The following is a 21,497-nucleotide window of genomic DNA, read 5'->3' as shown; positions in this document are numbered from 1 at the left end:
CCGTCACTCGGACCGGCCTCACCCAAACCTCATTCCCTTCTGCCGCCCGTCCCCACGACTAGAGTTGCTTGGTCCAGAGCCGCTGGCCTCTGGCGCTCTCTTCTGCTCTGCTGCTGATCAACTCTCAGAGGCCACAGTTTCAGGTCGCGGCCCCGGGAACCTGGAGGCCCTAGCCCCGCCCCTTCCGCGCGGCCGTCACCCGGGAAACGGGGCCAGCTACCCCAAGCCCCGCCCCCAAAGGGTCCCGGCCCCGCCCATTCCAGGGCGGTGCCGGCTAGCAAAGCCCAACCCACAGTCTTGGTAGGTGGTTTCGCTGTCTCAACCACGCACATCACCCTGACTCTGAGCACCTTTCATCTCCAGGACAGGTGAAAGAACCGAGAAATATGAGCCCGGTGGGTTTATTACTTCCGTGCCTTTTCTGGGGCAGGAACGGACTAGGCTGGTCAAGGAAGACAAGTAAAGGGTGGAGTGTGGGAGAAACAGGAGGAGGGGAGGAAGGCGGTAGGTCGAGGGGGACCAAGGGGCCAGATGAGCAGCGTCTCACGGAGCCCCTCTTACTTGAAGCCAGGCTTACAGTGTGAAGTGCAGGGAAGCCTGCGGTGAGCACCTTGGGGTCTGGGAGGGCTCTCTGACCCTCGACCCCCGCCCCCCCCGCCCCCCTCCCCGCTCCCCCTGCCCCAGCGCCCCACTGGCTCATTTTCCTGTCTGCGCCTCTGCACTTTTCCTACCTGGTTCTGTTTTCTCCAGGAGAGCTGCAAAATGGGTTCATTTCCTGGGTTTTCCTCTCCCGAGGAGCCACTTAGAAACCCGGCCCCTCCGGTCCCACTGGAGCTGCTGAGTCAGAATCTGAGCAAAACCATATCCTCCGGTGGTTCATATGCATGTCGGAGTTTTACAAGCGCTCTTCCAGATGCAATGGGTTTCAGTCTACACGTTTTACTTTGCTTTTGAGGACTGACCACGCCTGTTAGATCTTTCCTCCGTGGGAAAGTGAGCTTGTACTGAGCTTGTAAATAAGTTCGCTTGTAAATAAGTAAGCAGCTTGTGGCTGCTTGTGGGTTGTCACAGCTCTTAAAGTGAAGATGAGGAATCTCTGTTCATTTTCCTACTTTAATTTGAACTTGTCCTGCTTTAATATAAAAGTAGCGTTTCTCTGAAGTTATTTTACTTAAGTGCCAGTGCACACAAACACACACATTTTAGCTATCAAAACATATATGTAACTCTACTGGTCAGAAATCAGGAGAAAATTAAAGTGCCATAGTGATTGAATAAGATGAAGGAAATGTCTCACCCCTCCCTTTAATGATTATAGCATCTTACCTCTTTAGTCCATGTTCTTCTTTTTGCTGCTTTTTCATGCTACCTCAGTAAAGTATGAAGAATGCACTCTGAGTTGTACATGTCAGTCCAGGGACAGCAGTTTTTATTTTCTGAGTTTCTCATCTTCCTACTGCCTTGGGTCGGGGGCTCCGCTAAAGGCTGATTTCCGGGGGTGCTGATACAAGCATCAGGGGAAGGGGTTCAGTTGTCACATCCTTCTGTGGCTTAAAGATTCTCTGCTGACAGAGAAACAAACCAACAAGACAAATACAACTGGGTACGCCGTCTGGATTCTCCACTGCCACGTCTGTGTCTGAAGGGAGAGGATGGCTGGGTTTCCTCCTGACCGTGTCTCTGCCTGCAGACCGCGGTCCTGGAAGAAGCTGTCAGAGATGCCCACAAGTGTGATAAGGAGATTCAGCTCTACAATGAGCAGATCGACACCCTGCAGAAGGAGATTGAAGAGGCGGAGAGGAGCCTGGAGAGGTCATCCTATGACTGCCGGCAGCTGGTGGTCGCCCAGCAGACTCTGAGGAACGAGTTGGACCGGTATCATCGCGTCATCGAGAATGAAGGCAACAGGTGGGGTCGGGGTGGGCAGAGCCTGTGGGTACAGAACCACTTACTTGCTCCACGTTTTTCCATGTGCCAGTTCCAGGCTGTAGGGTGTGTGGCCGGAAAGTGAAAGTGTTAGTTGATCAGTCGTGTCTGACTCTTTGTGACCCCCTGGACTATAGCCCGCCAGGTTTCTCTGTCCATGGGATTCTCCAGGCAAGGATACTGGAGTGGGTAGCCATTCTGTTCTCCAGGGGATCTTCCTGACCCATTGCAGGCAGATTGTTTACTGTCTGAGCCACCAGAAGCAGACCCCCATATCCAGGACCTCACGGGTCTGGAATGGCAGTGGGGGAGGCAGAGGATGAATGGGTTTGCAACAGAGATATGGGCTCTGGTGTGAGTGATGGTGGGAGGAGGGGAGAGGTGATGAAGATGACCATGGGAGTGTTTGGATGTCAAGGTGCCTTTCAGCTCCACAGGTCTCTGGGGACAGGAATGTCTTAGCTGAAAGGATGACCAGGTGATGGTTATTGAGATGCTGCAGGCGAGATGCCTGCACAGTACCTGGAATTGGACCAGAGCTCAGAGCAGTTGATATTATTACTGCTGCTGCCATGGTGACTCTGAGCACCTGGCCAGTCAGTTCTGTGGCTGCCAGCAGGCTGTCTGGTCTCCTCTGCATGATGCATTGGGACGTGAACTCTGCTGGCAAGTGTCTCTGTCTCTGTCTCAGCCTCATTCACATCTACACCTGCATCAGCTACTCTCCGTTTCCTCCATGTTCATCTATGTGACCGTGTCTGCACCTACACGTATACTTATGTCCACATCTGTGTCTACAGCATCTGTATGTGTACATCTACACTATACCTACATGTAGTTTACTACACCTACATATAGCTACACCCACATCACCTAACCTACATCTGTATCATCTACACCTACACCTGCCTCTACATCTATGTCTGACACCTACTCTGCCATCTGCATTTGTCTGGATCATCTGCATGTATATCCACCCCACATCTACATTTTCTGCACCTGCATCATCTTCAACACCTCTGTTATTTACGCTGACACCTGTATCACCTACATTTACACCTGCACTTACCTCTCCGTCATCGACATCTGCATCTCTACCTCCACCCACATCTACATCATCTGTATCAACATCTATATCACATCTGTATCTACATACACCTGTATCTACAATATCTATGGTTACACTTACATCTTTATCACCTAAGCCTGCACCTCATCTCCATGTAAAGTATCTAAATCTCAATCATCTTTATGTACATGCATAAAGTGTCTAAATCTCCATCATCTTTATGTACATGCATAAAGTGTCTATACCTCCATGGTTTTCATGTACATGTATAAGCTGTCTACATCTCCATCATCTTTATGTGCATGCATAAACTGTCTACATCTCTGCTGTTTTTATGTACATGTATAAAGAAAGCTGAGTGCCGAATAATTGATGCTTTTGAACTGTGGTGTTGGAGAAGACTCTTGAGAGTCCTTTGGACTGCAAGGAGATCCAACCAGTCCATCCTAAAGGAGATCAGTCCTGGGGGTTCATTGGAAGGACTAATGTTGAAGCTAAAACTCCAGTACTTTGTCCACTTGTTGCGACGAGCTGACTCATTGGAAAAGACCCTGATGCTTGGAAAGATTGAGGGCAGGAGGAGAAGGGGCTGACAGAGGATGAGATGGTTGGATGGCATCACTGACTCAATGGACATGGGTTTGGGTGGACTCAGGGAGTTGGTGATGGACAGGGAGGCCTGGCGTGCTGCGGTTCATGGGGTCGCAAAGAGTCGGAGACAACTGAGCCACTGAACTGACCTGATAAACTGTCTACATCTCCATTGTTTTTATGTACATGCATAAACTGTCTACACCCCCATCTGTCTTTATGTACATGTATAAACCATTGGTATCTGCATTGTCTTTATATACACACACATCTACAGTGGTGTCTCCATTATTCCTATCCATACCCATGCCTACTTATATGGCTGTAACCACCTGTGTCAGAGAAGGCAAGGGCAACCCACTCCAGTATTCTTGCCTGGTAAATCCCATGGACGGAGGAGCCTGGTAGGCTGCAGTCCATGGGGTCGCTAAACGTCGGTCACGACTAGGCGACTTCACTTTCACTTCCTTCATGCATTGAAGAAGGAAATGGTAACCCACTTCAGTGTTCTTGCCTGAAGAATCCAGGGACGGGGGAGCCTTGTGGGCTGTGTCTATGGGGTCACACAGAGTCGGACACGACTGAAGTGACTGAGCAGCAGCAGCAGCCACCTGGAAGTAAAAGCCCGCCTTTTGGATGAGATAGCATGAAACCTTGTCCTTTCTGAAACTTTCAGTTTCTCCTCTTGGCTGGTCTGAAGCAGTGACTCTGGCCTCTGACCCAGGGGATTCCCATTCTGGGTTTAAGAGCATAGTTTCCTCTTGTTGCACAGGAGGAAGGGGATGGTAAGCAAGGAGTGGTGGTGTTTATCTGGTTTGGGGTGCAGGGGGGACAAGGGTGTGCCTGGAGGCTATTCCAAACCCATCAGAGGAAGGTGGGGTGACTCTGAGTTGCTCCTTTGGGGAAGCCTGAGGTGACAGTGGCTCTCTGGACTGGATTTCCTGGTCTGGTCTGGATCCCAGTGTCCCCTGTGACCTCGAGGTGAGGGTGCTGGGGTGGGGCAGAGGCCCTGCTCCCACAGAGTGTCATTGCAGGAGAAACACGGATCTCAGTAAGTTGTACCCAGTGTGAAGGGAACTGTGGGGGCCTCCCCTCTGCTCTGCAAGCCCAGAGGGGCCAAGTGACTTGTCCTAAAGTCACACAGCAGCCCGCAGGGCTGGGTCCTCAGTGTGGGCCATGAATGCTTAGGACCCAGGGATCCTACCTTGTTGCCAACCAGCCAACCAGTAAACCCCACCCCAGTGCTAGGCTTGTATTTTTCAACAAATACTTTTTCTTCCTCTTTCATTGGCCTTGACTCATTGCACCTGCCTCCATTTTTCTTTTTTTTCAAAGATCTCACCAGGGCTGTGCAGCGAAACCAAGACTCAAAGGCCTCCCCAGAACCTTCTGAGGAAAAAGGAGATGGTAGCGGAAGACAGAGCAGATGAAATTCTGGAAGAGACACCACTGAGAGGTCCAGAGGACACAAAGCCGGGGCGGGTGGTGCTCAAAGAAGAGGGCAAGTCTAAGCTTGAACCGGGGGATGAAGAAGCAAGTCCCCCGACCTAGGAAGGGGCTCTGGAGGATGTCCCAGATGGAGGCAAGATAAGCAAAGACTTTGAGAAACTAGGCAAGATGATCAAGGAGAAGGTGAAAGGCCCCAGAGAACCCGAGCCCCCCACCGACCTGTACACCAAAGGGCGGTACGTGATGGTCTCTGGAGATGCCAGTTTCATGGATCCTGGCTTCTGTGTCTTCTCCGCTCTAGTCAGAGGGGGCGTGGTGGTTTCTAAGGGTGACGACTCTGTGTGTCCTGACAGTGGCGTGGAACCCTCTCCCCAGCAGCCTGAGCCCTGTCTGGAGGATAGACAGGGGCCTCCCCATGAGAAAGAAGACGGTCTGAAGGATGAAGGGGGGCCTCCCCAGGAGAAAGAAGATGGTCTGAAGGAGGTAGTGGGGCCCCTGCAGGGGAAGGAAGACAGGACACCCCCCTACCCTGCACCCTGCAGACAAAGGGAATGAGAAAAACGCCAAAGAACTGAAGGGCCTCCAGGGGAAACAGGATGGCCAGAAGGAGGAGGAGGGGGCAGAGGGCCCTGTCCCATGGTGGCACCTGGTTCAGAGGGGCCGTCTACACCCTGGTCTCAAGGGCCTCATGTTACTCTGGGTAGGTTCGAGGGGCATGGGGCTCGGAGCAGCAGCCGGCTGGCGAGAAGCCCTCCCAGGAAGCTGGCCTACGAGAAGATGGAGGTGATGGAATCCATAGAGAAGTTTTCCACTGAGAGCATCCAGACGTACGAAGAGACTGCTGTCACTGTGGAGACCACGATTGAAAAGACGAAGGCAAACAAGAAGAAACTGGGAGAGAAGGGATCCTCCAGTGCCTGAGCTAACCGGGAGGAGGTACCTCTGGGCCCCTGAGGACACGAGCTTGGATGTTTTAGAACAGAGGCTACAAGGGTGAGGATACAAGGTTCTTTGGATTAGACGATGGTGGCCCATCTGGCTTACTGATGAAGCCTTAATTAAAATGTTTTCTTTGTACATCCTTTGTCTGATTAACAGGGGCCTTGGGCTTGCCGGTGGGCCAACCTCGCTCAGGACAGGGGTGCCCTGCTAGCAGCCACTGAGCTAAGCTCATTTAAGAAAGTAGACGAGCCCTTTGTCCTGGGGCATCGCGGGGCTCATTAGAGGCTCAGAGTCTGGATTTCACACCTGAAACGTGTCAGGTGATGGATCGGCTTGTTTTCACCGCATTTCAGACCCAAGCACACGATTGCATGAGGGGTGCTTTGTTAGAAGTCAGGTGATTAAAGGTGTCTGTCTCAGTTTGGGTTCCCCAAGAAGCTGATGCTGCAGCAAGGATCTGATGTCATTTTTGGGGACGTGGTCCCAGGAAGCACCAGGAGGGCAGGAGATGGAGCTGGAGGCAGCAGGGCATCAGAGAGGAGAGGTGCTACCGGGTGGGTTGGCACCGTGGGTGGCTGGCCCTAGGCCCCCATCCCCTGGGGCTCTGGGAGACGAGGTGGAACTCAGTCTTCAGTTACCCTGCCCAAGGGTGTGGGAGCTGGGTATTGACCCACCAACCCCTGCCAGCCAGAAGGGAGGGCCCAGGACAGCCCTCAACTGAGAATCGCAGGTGCAGGCAGGCATTTGGACACCAGGCGTGGAGATGCATGGAAGCAGTAGGGGTCACGGGCAGGAAGCAGGGTGCCAGGGCCGCCTGCATAGCACACGTACCTTGTGTCCTTCTGGCTGAGTCACTTAAGAGTTTCTCACTCAGAGATTGCACTCCTGGGTCGGGCTTCAAAAGCAAAATCAAATGTCACCACGCAGTTCCTTGTTCAGCAGTTAATTAATGAACTCGCCTAACATTTACTGAGGGGCTTTCCTGATGGCTCAAGCGGTAAAGAATCTGCTGGCAATTCAGGAGACATAGGAGAGGTGGATTCGATCCCTGGGTTGGGGAGATCACATGGAAATGGAAATGGAAACCCACTCCAGTATTCTTGCCTGGGAAGTTCCGTGGACAGAGGAGCCTGGTGGGCTACAGTCCACGGGTCTGCAAAGAGTCAGACGTGACTGAGCAGCTGAGCACAGACGCATGTTTACTGGACATCCTCTGTGTACAGGCAGAGTGCAGTGCTGGTAAGGGAGAGCTACAAGTTTATTAATGATCTCAATTACCATAATATAATGTCCCATAATACACATATGTGTATTCTCCTGTGCATACATGTGCACTCAGGTATCTGCAGTGTCACATCCTAGGAAACAGAAATTACTTGAAACCAGAATCTTTACAAACTTTTTTTTTTTGTACTTTACAATATCGTATTGGTTATGCCATACATTGACATGAATCCACCATGGATGTATGTTGCCTTTAGGCATCTCTTTTTCTCTACTAACAGTCCAAAAGTATTTTTTTTTTTTTTGGCTTAGCCAGATAAGAAATTACTCCTTCTTCATGTAGACACTCCAAAATACATTATGAGCTGAATAAATGTCCTAAAATGGATTATTTCATCTCCCTAAACAAAGGTATCTGGCAAGACAACCACACATCATTAGAGAAAATTAATAGTGTCATAAATTACATTCTAGTATTTCTTTGTTAGAAATCATACAAAGAATACTAAATGGAGTCACCTTTCCTTTCTGTGTAGAGCTTTAAAAAAATCTCTCTCTGAATTCATGTGAGGTTTGGATTTCAAGATAGACATATGCTTTTGTTGTTCTTTCTATAAGATGAGTGAAGGACCTGCTCCATGGCACATTTTGAAATATGTATCATTTAAAAGCTTAAGAGAGAATAATGGAAACCTTTACCTGGAGCCCAGACTGTGCTGGGAATTTGGACCAGTGTATATATTAGATTCAACAGAACCACTCCTGCAAACCTCGTCTTTTCCCCAGTAAGTCTTTTAATTTTTTGGGTCATGTGTTCAGTTAATTATTTAAAAAGGTGGGGGGTATCTTTTTGGAAAGAAATGTCATTTTTATATTTTATTCAATCAGTGATCAAAAGTGGACTGGGGGGCCTGTTCTGATCATTCAAGGCTTTGGCGGGGAGACAGCAGGGGACACTGAATGTGTTCAGCTGTCACAGTCACGACTTTCTGAGCAAGGGAGGAATTGCACCGGCAGGAAGATAACTAAATAAGAGGAAATCATGCAGAGAAGGCACCACAGGGGCATGTGCTAGACAGAAAGGGTGTCTCTTCTGGGGTGGACAGTCCAGTGAAGACCCCATTAATGAGGTGATGACCTGATGACAAGACGGGCCCATGGTGTGCAGATCAGAGGGAAGAGCATTGTAGGTAGCAGGAACGGCTGGTGCAGAGGTCCTGGGGCAGGAATGGACTAGGCTGTTCAAGGAAGACAAGTAAAGGGGGGAGTGTGGGAGAAACAGGAGGAGGGGAGGAAGGCGGTGGGTTGAGGGGGACCGAGGGGTCAGATGAGCAGCATCTCCCAGAGCCGCCCTCGCTTGAAGGCAGGCTTGCAGTGTGATGTGCAGGGCAGCCTGTGGTGAGCGCCTTGGGGTCTGGGAGGGCCCTCTGACCCTTGCACCTCCCCGCTCCCCCTGCCCCAGTGCCCCACCCGCTCATTTTCCTGGCTGCCCCTCTGCACTTTTCCTACTTGGTTCTGTTTCCCCCAGGAGAGCTGCGGAACGGGTTCATTTCCTGGGTTTTCCTCTCTTGAGGTCTCTGAAAACAAGCACTTAAGTTTGTATAAAAAAGATAAACACAGGGGCCCAAAGCAGGTTCCCCAGCAACACAGATGACAGGAGAAGGCTGGAGCTTTGCCAAACACTGAGACCCCACAGTGCCAGTGCCCGGATGACTGGTCCAAACTGCTGTGTCGGGGAGCAGGAGGAGGCTGGGCTCCTCTTTGACTCAGCCTCAAGCCCAGGACCGAGACTGTCCAGAGCCACCTCCTCCATAAAGAAACTGCCTCCCAGTTCCCAGGACCCCCCATTCTCCAAGCATTGGAGTCACGGTGACCAGTGACCACTGTTGTTTCAGCCGCAGTTAGGAGCTGGCCCCCAGGTTGGTCCTCCAGCCCCCGCCGGTCTGGTTCAGGCCCCCATGTGTCTGGTTCAGGCACAAGCAGCGGAGCAGGCACGTGTGACTCTGCGGGGGCTCCTGCAGCCCCAGGAGTGAGCTCGGTCCACACACTGGGCAGGCTGGCAGTACTGGGGCTCCGGGAGCGGCCCTCATCTAGAATGGAGATGCCCAGGTGCATGGACACCCCAGCTCTCTTGCCCCTCCATTGGGACCACCCCGAGGCTTGTTGTACACGGTCCCCAGTGGGTGTCAGCTGCAGATGCAGGTGGAGAGACCCACTCATCCCTGTGGCCCGAATGGGACCCCTCCTCTCCTGTCCCACTGCCTGCTTCCCTACATAAAGATGCTTCCTTCCAAATAAATGACTTGACCTCGACTCCTGTGTCAGAGTCAGCTTCTGGGAGGAACAATCTGAGATGGCTGGTTGGCGTCTGCCCAGCAAACACCCCTCCCTCCCCACTGCTGGTTGGGGGCAGCCCTGATCTTGTCCTGAGGAGCTGCTCCTTCACACCAGTTACAGCCCTGATCTGACCCACGAGACACCCCACCTTCCTCTCCCTGTGGGTGGGCAAGTGTCCCAAACCAGACCCACTGTTGGAATAGGAGATCCGAGTCCAGCAGAGCCAAGATGAACATGCAGGAGCCACCCTGTGATTGGGGAGTCCTGATGTGGTCCCCACGGTCCCCACTGTGCCTCCCAATCCCAGGGCTCACTACAGCCTCTGTCCCTTTCCAGGCTGGTTCAGGCCGGCTCCTTAGGCTTCCCTTCAGTTCTGAGTGCTACACCGCCTGTTTTGGATATGCAGCTTCCGTGTCTTTATGAGTCAGAGTTGGTTTCTGTTCTTGCAACCCCAGAGATCCCCAAGAAAACCTCCAGCGAAGGAGGTTTGGTATCAAGGTGGGGATTCATGGAGGTTTCAGTTAGGTGGGATTGCCCCCAGAGCAGACCCTAAACAAGATCTCAGGTGCCGGTGGTTTGTAGAGTGGTGATCCCAGGGACTAGGCCTGCCATTAGAAAGCCCAGGCTCTTAGCTCCAAGCCAGCCTGTCTATGCTGCGGTGGGTGCCAGGGCTGTGAAGCTGCGGTCTCGTCCCTGATACGCCATCATCCCCCTGGTGGGGGAGAGGGAAGGCGGGAAGAGAGAGACTGTGGTCCTCGTTTGCTACTTCATCCTGGTCATGGCACTTCCTTCCCTGAGCAACAGCTGAGGCCAGTTCCCAGTCTTTCCAACATCTGCAGAAGCAGCCTCACTACAGTCTCCTCAGAGACCTGGGTCTTCCAGGGCGTCCTGCCAGGGGTGCTCACGCTCCACCTCTGGGCAGGGGGGTGGTGTCCGTCCCCCACATCCAGCAAGCCTGCTAGTTTGATGCAGGTGCTTGGTCCATGTGGTACATTAGTGGTCTCTTCTGCTTTTCTAATTAAGAAGGTAATGCTTCTTTAAGCTCTTTTATAGTGCTTTTGGAGAAGAAAAAGGCTACCCACCCCAGTATTCTTGCCTGAGAAATCCCATGGACTGAGGAGCCTGGTGGGCTACAGTCCGTGGGATCGCAGAGTCAGACATGACTTAGTGACTAAACAACAACAAATAGTGCTTTATACTCAGTTCTCTCTGTTAAAGTCACCAGTGGTGTTTCAGGCTGCACTGATCCGGGCTATTGCCTTGTGCTCCACTAGCAGGGAAGAGGCCCTTTGTCCCTGCAGGAGGTGAGGAAGCTGGGGTGTCTGTGGACCAGCTCCCCGCTTCTCCAGGTGAGCGTGGCTCTGGGGCACTGATGCCCTGGCCTTTCTGCCTGTCGCACGTGAGGTCCTGTGCCCCTCTGCAGCCAGAGGACACCCCAACAGAGAGAGCATGCCTGGTGTGTATGGTGACCTACGGGGCTGTCCAAGGAGAGAGATACAGGGGAAAGGTTGGAAAACTTTTTTTCTGCCAGATCATAGGCTGTTCAGGCTCTTTTGTATTAATAACTACTCAACTCTGCCATGTTAGCATCAAAACAGCCACAGACAACACAAAAGCAAATAGGTGTGATGGCTTCCAATAAAACTGTATTTAAAAAACAAGAATATTTGCATTTATATACCAGGCAGGGGGCTAGATTGGGTCCTGGGCTGTAGTTTGCTGATCCCTGCTGTAGGGCACACACACCAACAAGGTCTCATACAAAATCCAACTTACATCAGAAGACACTTCTTACCTGGCATCACTGCTGGTTTTTCCCTTCCTTTTTCATGTTGGAAAATTCCATTTAGGTCTCTCCTTGACTTGAAGCTTTATTATAAGAAAGAATCTCCAAGCAACCATTATGATCAAGTTTATCCTAAAGTACTATATCCTGGACTTGTAGTTGGACCATTGGTGGTGAGTGAAGTCACCTCAAAACTTGTATGGCACTTGGCACATTGATGATGAAGAGCATCATTTAAGTACCACAATTATTGCAAATGCTTGACTCTGATCCCTCGTGCTTGGATGAAAGCAAATAAATGCCACAGAGAAGCCATGCTGACCTATGTTTTACTCAAAGAAATGGGGTTTTGAGTGGAGATGTATATTCTATCAGGAGATACATCCTTAGTCAATAACTCACCTTCACCTGCATGCTAGCGTGCTTGTGACAGGGAGCTACCTGGCAGCTTATCTGTCACCTGTGGCCAGTTCCAGGACATAGGGTCAAAAGAGAAAAAGATAAGTTGCAGTCTCTGTCTTCCATCCAGCTTGGAGTAGCCCATGGCTGTCCTCTTGGGTGAACCGAGGACATCTTTCAGGGCACTATGACATGAGACCACCATGCTGGGATGGTGAAGGTAGGGTGGCCTGAAGCCATCCAGGTGGGAACTGGTGACAGTTCACTTTAGAACTAAGGAATTCCCAGCCTCATTTGGCTGTTTGGGCATCTAAAACCCTGTGGGCTGAGATTTCTAATCACCCCCATCCCATCCCAAACCACCCAGGACTGAATATTAGAGTCTTCATCTCTGGGGCCGAGTGCATTTCTCCATCGTCAGTTTATTCTATCCCCAGACTGACAGTGCATGTCTTCTAAGTTCTAAAAGAAAACTGAAGCTGGCAGGCTGGCTTGGAAAATTTGCCTCAGGTCAGATTTTGATTCCTGGCTTATAAGCTCAAAACCAAATTCAACAGAGAGGTGTTTGAACCCAAGGAAAGGGCCTCTTGGCAATTAAATGCACAAGAGACTAGTGGACCAACTCAAGCAGGAGTTGATTAATTTGTAAAGCAGAGAGGGAGCCTCTCTCCTAGACACCCAGGTGCCGGTCACCCCCTCTCCCGTGCCAGTGTCCTTGGGAAGCTGAATAAGGTGTTGGGAGGCTGTGCGTGGGCTTGGACTCACCATTGGCAGGTGGAGGGGTTTCCAGGAGCGCGCCTGGGGCTGGCCTCCCTGTGCCTGGTCCTCAACTGACATCAGCTCTTCAGAGGCTAGAATCCCCCTTTACACGGCCTCTGTGTTCCCCTACACTGAGCACTCAGATACTGTCCCCAACTTCCATCATGACTCTGCATTTCCTAAGCTCCCACGTGCTGCATGCCCACCCCCCTCCATCCCCGCCCCCACGCCCCTTTGGCAACTCAGCCCTTCTTTGACAGAAGACCACATGGCAGCTACAATCAAATCACCTTCGCTGGCCCAAGACCCATCCTGTGCTCGCGTTTACTGCAAACTCCCAGTGGTTTTCAATCCCCTTGTCCTCTCCCACAGCCAGTGTCTCTAATCTTGGCATTCTGAGTTCTGGAAATTTCTAGCAGATTAGATTCTTGGCGTCCAAAAACTTACTCTGACTATGAGTTCACCAATCCTCCTAATGCACTTTTCTCTCTAAATAGGAAATGCTTGGCTGTGTTTCCTAAAGGTTTTGTAATGTGTGGTTCTCAGGTGATGCCAACCCATGAAGGCATACTCTCATGAAAACTGCTCTTTGTAATTTATAAGTGATGGCAACAATGACGCATGGTAGTGACTCTGTAAGAATTATCAGTTTTTTAAAAAATATTTTATGATGTGACTATTTTTAAAGTCTTTACTGAATTTGTTACAATATCACTTCTGTTGTATGTTTTGGTTTTTTGGCCCTGAGTCATGTGGGGTCTTAGCTCCCCAACCAGGAGATCAAACCTTCAACCCCTGCACTGGAAAATGAAGTCTTAACCACTGAACCACCAGGGTAGTCCCAAGAATTATCAGTTTTTAAACTTTATCTTTGGGAAATCATTCTTTGGACTTAAGTGTTGAAAAGCAGCATTCAGTCTGTCACAAGGTCAGGTTGGACCTTATGCCTTTCAGTATGTGTTTTCAACCACAGGCTTTTTTATAGATTTTACTAGTTGGGTTTTGTAAGTAGTGGATCACAGTACAAAACTGAAAATTGTTTTTACAACAAATATGATAAATGTAAGATATTTGTATTTTTATGAATAACTCTCCAGATTTGCTAGAATGGTGTGTGGTCACATGGGTGAAGCCAGTTTGAGACACTTTTCATGAACAGGTTGCCATGTAAATCAATATGTAAGAATATGTTTTCAGGGATTATCAAGTCCTCTCTGTGACAGAGGCCCCGGTGCTCACTGAGGATTCTACTAGATGTCCTGTTGTGTCTCAGTTGCTTCCGGTGTAGCAGCGTCATTGACCAGGACTGGCCAGCGCACAGTAGGTCAAATGACTTGTGTGTCTCCTTCGTACTGAACGTAGAAGGGGGTGTGAGTCTTCACTGCTTCTTTCTCTCGCCTACTGACCGTCACAGCCTCGTGCTGTGACGACAGACCTAAGGGTGAAGGCTGGAGCAGCCTGAATCTCTGAGTCACTGCATGGCAATCTATGGTCTTGGGGAGTTACCCAGATCCTCCATGAAATTTGTGTAAATGATTAACACACCTCTGCTGTGTGAAACCTCTGAGATCTGGGGCTGTTTTACTACAGCAGAACTGGTCTAGTTGGTGAATATATTCTAGAAGAGCGTTCTGAAAGATCTTTGACCATGACTCCAATAAGAAATGTATTACACGTTGTGAGCCAATACACTCAGACACGTACACACACACATTTCTGAAAAAAAAAAAAAAGGGAAACAATTGTTATCATTAATATGCATGATTTCTTGTTATGCTATCCTATTCTACTCCAAAATGCTGGTTTTAACTTCCTAAATTTATATGACAACTGCCAATAGGGTATGACCTGAGTCTGAAAAATGCTGCTGTAGATCATAATTTGTGTATGATTTATTTGCTAATTCTAAATCTTTCATGCATATTTATGAAAGCAAGCTTTTTAGCTCTTTCTCTGGCAACTTTTAATTTTCTCTCCCAGAATGGATGGAAGTGTTTTTATGTAATACATATCACATCCCACATAATTTCTGGAAGGTAATGTTTTATTGTTGAATCTCCTAATTTACATCATGTATTTTTAAATTTACTTATAAAATGTTGTCACAGGGAATAACAATGTTAATGTGATTATTATTCACTTATTTTCTTTTTTTAAAATAAATGACTATAAATAACTATCTCTTGCATTAGAATCAGGATATCACAAAAACCTCACTAGCTGAACATATTTTAGTGTTAATACTGGTGCAAAAAATGAAATAGAGACCAAATATTTTTAAATAGCACTATATATATTTTATGTACTGTATACTCATATCAAAACTTGCCATTTCTATTAAGAAGCTGATAAGTTACTCTCTAATTTCATAAATTAGACCACAACTGTGAAAATATGGACAACTATTTTGTATCTGTGCTGCTATATAAGATACTTAAAGTTTATACAGAAAGGTGCAAAATTACAGAGGTGAAGTAATGGGAACTCATGAACATTTCACCTGAATTTCCACTGGCCTTTTTCTTCAGCCAGAATCATTTTGATATCCTCTGAATATGCTTTTAGAAATGAATGTGGTATCTGTTTCTTCAGTAAATACACATACACACATTTTAGGTATATGTGTGTATATACAGTTATACAAGTGTATATAAAGATATATACACATATATACACACGTGTATTAGTCTACATATGTATATATATTTCTGTGTGCACTTAAACACACATGCACACTTAATGTCTTTTGGTTTATTTTCAGACTGTTAATGAGAAATGAAATTTTGATGATTTCTGTTTATTTTTGCTTTAAGTCTAAACTGGTTTAAAAAGACCTTTGCAACATGTAATAAATTTCTTTTAAAAATCATAAATATATGACATCATAAAGCATTCTATAGAGAAGATCATATGGTAGTTAGAGAAGGTAGAAATCCATGCCAACATGGGAGAAAAGAGAAAGAACATGGGTTTTCCAGGCTTTTCTGCCTTTAAGGAAGGGCCCTCTGGCTCTGTGTTGCCAACTTAGAGGCGAGGAACTCCAGGCTGCTCCCACGGGAAGGGAGAAATGTAGCCAGAAGGGGTGGATCAGTTCTTGGGAATCAAATCAAACCAGCACATCAGTTTTGGGGGGTCGGGTGGGCACTGGTGAGCTATTCCTTGGGTAGGAGAACAAAGTGACAGCCTCTCGGAAAGCCTTTCCACTTGGTGATGAGATGCTGTCTCTGGGGGTGACCAGGGGGAAGGGGGCATGTCACCTTTGGGGTGCAGGTTAAAGCCCCTCCTGGACTGCTTGGCTGCCACAACTGTAGCTGACTGTAGTGCTTTCTGTGCGAAGGGCTTCTGCCTCCTTTGGGTCTCAAGTTACAGGGAGACGAGCTGGCTTTTCCCCCTTCAGTGGGAAGGGCTCCATACAAATGGGGGTTCCTGTGAAGTGGTTGCCCACCTCTCCAAACCTGACCCCTCACCCTCACACACCTCTTCCAGAACAGAGGCCATTTCCCCAACTCATCAACTGCAGAAGCTGTTTTCCTCCAATCGTGTATGGAAAGCTCTCGAAAATGCTCACCTTCTCTCCCCTCCATCAGATTAAGCAGCCCCAGAGCAGCGTCAGAAAGGAACATCCCTGTGCTAAGAACTACTAAGCTACTCTTTCCTAGATGTGTCTCCATCCTGCCTTCCTTTTTTTTTTTTTTTTTTTTTTTGCATAACTATGGGAGGAGCCCCAGAAAACTGGGGCTGGAGAAAGGCTAGGCACATGGAGAGTGACAGGGGCATCTCCCAGAGTTTACCATAACTCAGAGCAGTGGCTGATGAAAAGGCAGCCAGGCCACTGAGATCTTATGCCTATTACACTGGCGAGCCAGACAAGCTACAATGCTGACCGTGGTGGTAAGATTTCCTGCGTTCATGCTTTTGGACTCTCTCCTACCCATCTGGTAACTAGGGGACCTTTTGATTTGCACCACCTTCATTTACATCCCTGGAAAATCTTGCTAAAAGTCAACACATCTTTCCCCAAAGGATTTACAGCATCTGGGCTTGAAGAGACTCAGAGCTCACCTCTGTCATAAACCTGGCTCCTCCTTTTACAAAATGAGTCCTTCCTTGAGTCCCCAGGCCTGGCTTATTTAAATGCATTCTCTTCTCTTCTATGAAAGAAATGGAGGGGGAGAGCTGTCCCGGGTTGGTTGGCACGATATCACCTATCTGAAGGACAGAAATGAAGACCTTGGAGTCACAAACAGGACAGAGGTGTGGGTGGGAGCACTGTATTTGGGGCACAGAATAGAAAAGGTTGCTTCCATGGGAATGAAAAGAATCACTGACAGTGAGCGAAGCTTCAGATCTAGACGTGGGCGCGGCTGGTGTGGGGGAGGGTCACTGCTTGGCGCCTGGAGGGGCGGCGGGGACGGGGGAGGGGGCCAGGCGCTAGTCCTTGCCAAGGATGCTCTTCAGGCTTCTCTGCATGGCCTCGCCCAGCTCTTCCTCCAGCTCCTCCTTCTTGGACATGGCCAGCTTGGACTGGTGATCCCGCACCACCTGGTCAATGTAGGGGGCACTCTGTGTGCCATACAGCATCAGCGTCCACTCCTTCAGCACCCCCTTCTGGGGCGCGCTCCCCACGAAGCCCAGCTCCAGGGTCCAGGTGCCCCGGGCGTCCTCCCCCCAGGTGTGGGTGGTCATGAAAGGCCACTTGTCGAAGCCCACCTTGGCGTCGTCTCGGGGCGCCTGCTCAGCAGGATGGACTTGGTGCCCATGGGGGACGTCATGTTGATGTTCAGGTCCCCTCTCCTGGTCACGTTGACGGTGACGACCGCTTGGACGTGCTCCAGGTAGGGGACAAAGTTTTCCTTCCCCTCGCATGCGTCGGTAGTGAGTGTCAGCACCAGCTTGCCAGTGGTCGGAATTTTCCTGAGGGCAGAGTGGTGAGCAGACACAGTGAGGGGTGGGGACACTATCCCTGGGTTTTTGTTGTTTTTTTAAAAAAAATTTTTTTTTGGCTGCATCCTGGGGCATGTGGGACCTTAGTTCCCCAACCAAGGATGGAACCCACGCCCCTTGCATTCGAAGTCGGAGTCTTGATCATTGGACTGCTTGGGGATTCCTAGGGGTTTGGAAGGCTGCTCTGGGGGCAGGGAGAGCAGGGACTCTGGGGTTATTATACCAGCTGTGTGACCCTGGGAAAGTCACCTGCAGTCTCTGATCTGTTTGGATGGGGGATGCAGCCGATGCAGTTGACCCCCTTCCCACTTCTCCTAGGTCTCTGCTGGGTTCTCTTGCAGCCTGAGGCCCCTGTGGACCCTGATGGCAAAATGTCAGGGATTTGATCCAGAAGGAAAAACCCTAACCGATGACTGACAGGAGGAGGTGAGTCAATACAGCCTGCGTTCCTCACTGCTGGTGGGGACAACTCAGTGTCCCCAGTGGGGTTGAGCCTAGTTGCCCAGGGCAGCGAGGTGCCAGTCAGCGCATCCTCTGTGTCTTCTCTATTGGGTTGCTCTCTCTCCCTGTCTACATCGCCTCCTCCTCACCTGTGTCTCCTGAGATCATCTTTCAGAAAAAAACAAAAACGAAAAAAACTGTCAGCACCCAAGTCCCACTAGGGCAACTGAGAGTGGGACGGGAGCTCAGATGTCTTTCTTTTACAGCACTAAGTACTTTGATAAAGAGAAATTATTGCTGAAATGATTGCTATGACTATCGTAACAATATGACTGCAGCTCAGAAGTGACTGGTCATGGCCACACCTGACCGGTATGCGGTTGAGCAAACTCTCCACTCTCTACCGAGCTGCTTCTGCTATTCAGGTCAAGTGTTAACGTTGATTTCCAAATTCACTTAAAATCCAGAGTTTGTTACGACCTTCAGGGGCTTCCTTGGTGGCTCAGATAATAAAACATCTGCCTGCAACACGGGAGACCCGGGTTCAATCCCTGGGTGGGAAAGATCCTTTGAAGAAGGGAATGGCAACCCACTCCAGTATTCTTGTCTGGAGAATCCCCATGGACAGAGGAACCTGGCGGGCTACAGTCCATGGGGTTGCAAAGAGTCCGACACCACTGAGTGACTAACACTTTGCTCGAGGAGCTGAGTGGGCAGGGGAGGGTGGGGCTGAGCCGGACACGGTGCTCTGGGAACACGCGGGCGGGGGGAGTGCAGGCCAGACTGCCTCTGCTCACTGACTTGGATGGTCCAGCGTGGATGCCTCCCAGCCAGTTCTATTTTTCCTTTTTATTTCAGTCAAGCACCCGTCATGGATTCTCCTGATAAAATCTCTTTAGAAAACTGTTTTTGAGTTGACAGCTTCTCCGGGAAGATCAGTGCTGAGGAGACTCATAAACCTGACAGTCGCCACTCAGTGGCTCCCAGCCTGTTTCCGTGCAGCCGGCATAGACTTGGCCACTGCCGGGGGGTCCTGGAGCCCTGCGGCCTGCCCGCGAGAAGCTGGATTCCTGGCAGTGAGGGCTGCTTCTGCCAGAGGCCCAGCCGGCCTGGGCGCTGCCCTTGGAGCCTCCCTGCCCAGCCTCTGAGTTCTTCCAGCATGGCATCTGCCCCAGACCTTGCTCATCAGCACCTGAGATCAAGTTCAGGTGGGCGGTGGGCAAGGGGGCAGAGGGCACCCAGGAGACCAGAGCCCTTCCAACAAGGCCTGACCTCCCCCACCCCAAATTTCCCTGACTGGTCTGACCGCCCTACTCCCTGTCACCACTGTTTAGATGTCTTCCTTGTGCCCAGGTGAAACTGGCTGAATAGTCATTCATTCATTCATTCCACAAATATTGATCCCATGACTGCTAAGCTGTTCTAGGCCCTGAGGACACACCAGCAAATGGGACAGGCTAGATTCCTGTCCTCGGGAAACCCGACTGAGTTCATGCTGAAAGTACTCTCGAGGGAGGGGATATATACACATAGTTATGACTGACTTGGGGCTTCCCTGGTAGCTCAGATGGTAAAGAACCTGCCTGCAATGCAGGAAATGTGGGTTTGATTCCTTGGTGAAGGGCATGGCAACCCACTCCAGTATTCTTGCCTGGAGAATCTCCATGGACAGAGGAGCCTGGCAGGCGATAGTCCATGGGGTCTCAAAGCGTCTGACATGACTGAATGACTAACACTTTCACTTTTCATGACTGACTTGCCTTGTTGTATGGCAGAAACCTACATGACATTGTACAGGATATATTCTCCAATTAAATAAATTTTTTAAAAAAGAGCTCTCAACTTTCCTTTCATTAAAATAATGCTTCTGAGACCACCCACAAAATTCAGTCTTCTGGACCTTATCTAAAATCTCAGAAATCAGAACCTCTGAGGAGTGGGGCCTTGAGAGATGTATTTTACCCCACAAAACAACACATTTCCATACACTTTCTTTTTCTATTATTTGGGCATACTGTGTGGCTTGTGGGATCTTAGCTTCCCAGATGGCGATCAAAACTGGGTTCCCTGCAGCGTACGCGCCAAGTTCTAACCACTGGATCACCAGAGAAGTCCCTTTTTTTTACTAAGAAATTTCTATATGTTTTAAAGTTTAAAATTGCTGTCATAGTATACGTGTACATGTGTATTTTGCTGCGAATAAAACTGTCTCAACAGAAGATCATTTGGGAAATGTAAATTCTTGATGAATTTGTATAAAACCCTGTAAGAAACATATAGGCAAGAACATCTATATATATAGTGAGATGAATTTAACCTGATCAACTGAAACATAATAAAAGACTTTTCCAGATTAAAAAAAAAATAATGCTGCTAACACTGGGTAAGCTCCCAGCTGGTTGTGAGCTCCTGTGACGGTCACACTTCAGGGCCTCAGATTCCTTAACTAACATGAGGGCATCAGACAGCCTATTTCCAGTGTTGCCTCTGGCTCCAAATTCCAGCAAGTATCTGAATTAGGACAGAGTGCTCAGTGCACTTGGAACGGGGAGGGAAACAGTCGTTCATCCTGGCATACGTTCTCCATCTCCCTCCTTCCTCCCCCCCAAAAGCACAGAGCATGAGGATCAACAGAAACCCAGTCTTCCTGTCCAGGGCCATTGCGGAGAACAAGGTCTGATGTCAACACAAACCATGACTAAGCAGAGTCCCAGTGTTCATTCTCCTCAATACTGCAGTTGTACCACCTTTCTGCTAATTGGGAACGTAAGCCAAGACGCAGCTAACTACATCCTGCCCTTGTCACACTGCCCATGGCCCCCACCTGCTGTGGCCCAGAGCCTGCAAAGGCACAGCTGTAGGGCTTCCCCTTAGCAAAGTCCCTCTTTGTAAATCTCTCCCTCTTGGCAATAAGGGATGGAAGTTCCAGGCCCCAGGGCTCTGGATACTGGATACTCTGCAACTGCCTAATGCTACAGCTCTGCCTGGAAGCTGGTTATCCCCGAATCAAATCCAGTGCATCTCAGGAGGACACAGAGAGGGCATCTGATATGGTTGCCGGTGCAGAGGTGGCATCTCCAGGGTATTTTCCACGACTAGCGGCAGAGCTTACTGCCCCCACTTACTCTGGGTCCTGCATGGAGCCGCCCACACAGTGGAGCCTCTCAGGCACCGTCTTCGAGTCTTTGGCCATCTTCACAATGGCACCTGCATCTAGGACCCTGTAGCCAAAGAGGCGATCAAACTCCAGGCCAACCCAGTCCTCCGCCACTGATGGACCTTGTCGTGAAGCTGGTTCTGTTTGGGGTGAGCACAGTCAGATGCTGCATGTCTCTCCAGGTCAGACCCAGGCTGTGGACCAGAGGCAGGGCATTTGAGGACAAGGGCATGGGACAGGGGTGAAGGGAAGGAAAAAGAGGCACAATGACTAAGATAGCACGTAGACCTCCAGTAAGATTTTGGAACATCTATGAACCCCTAAGTCAAGGGAGGATTATCCATGCATTATTTATAATATAGGTATAGCTGTACATCAATTAAAAGTCTTGCCTTTCTTACTTAAATATATTTCAAATGCAAAAACTGACACACACTGGGATGGCTAAAATGAAAAAGGCTGACAATACCAAA

General features: G+C 49.4%; 2 protein-coding genes across 2 annotated transcripts in view; one reads left to right on the top strand and one right to left on the bottom strand.

The window, feature by feature from the left end:
* Positions 1 to 215: 215 nt before the first annotated feature.
* On the top strand, positions 216 to 5,009 carry LOC110138009 (filensin-like). The gene is made up of 3 exons (XM_070472195.1): positions 216 to 395; positions 1,691 to 1,908; positions 4,922 to 5,009. The coding sequence occupies exons 1-3, from the start codon at positions 387 to 389 to the stop codon at positions 4,977 to 4,979; spliced, it is 285 nt and encodes a 94-aa protein (XP_070328296.1). The 5' UTR covers positions 216 to 386; the 3' UTR covers positions 4,980 to 5,009.
* Positions 5,010 to 16,737: 11,728 nt separating this feature from the next.
* Positions 16,738 to 21,497, bottom strand: part of PCSK2 (proprotein convertase subtilisin/kexin type 2) — a 231,432-nt gene continuing 226,672 nt past the window's right edge. The window contains 5 exon segments of the mRNA XM_070472194.1: positions 16,738 to 17,206; positions 17,209 to 17,396; positions 20,993 to 21,122; positions 21,125 to 21,172; positions 21,175 to 21,218. Coding sequence (XP_070328295.1) covers positions 16,914 to 17,206; positions 17,209 to 17,396; positions 20,993 to 21,122; positions 21,125 to 21,172; positions 21,175 to 21,218 — 703 coding nt within the window. The 3' untranslated portion in view covers positions 16,738 to 16,913.

Source organism: Odocoileus virginianus, chromosome 9, assembly GCF_023699985.2.
Source record: "Odocoileus virginianus isolate 20LAN1187 ecotype Illinois chromosome 9, Ovbor_1.2, whole genome shotgun sequence".
NCBI classification, from domain to species: domain Eukaryota; kingdom Metazoa; phylum Chordata; class Mammalia; order Artiodactyla; family Cervidae; genus Odocoileus; species Odocoileus virginianus.
This window is presented reverse-complemented; position numbering and strand designations above follow the sequence as displayed.

Bases quoted from the DNA above. Each gene is read 5' to 3' on its own strand.
- LOC110138009 (XM_070472195.1), top strand. The intron at 1,909-4,921 runs GTGGGGTCGGGG...TTTTTTTCAAAG, and splicing joins ATCGAGAATGAAGGCAACAG to ATCTCACCAGGGCTGTGCAG.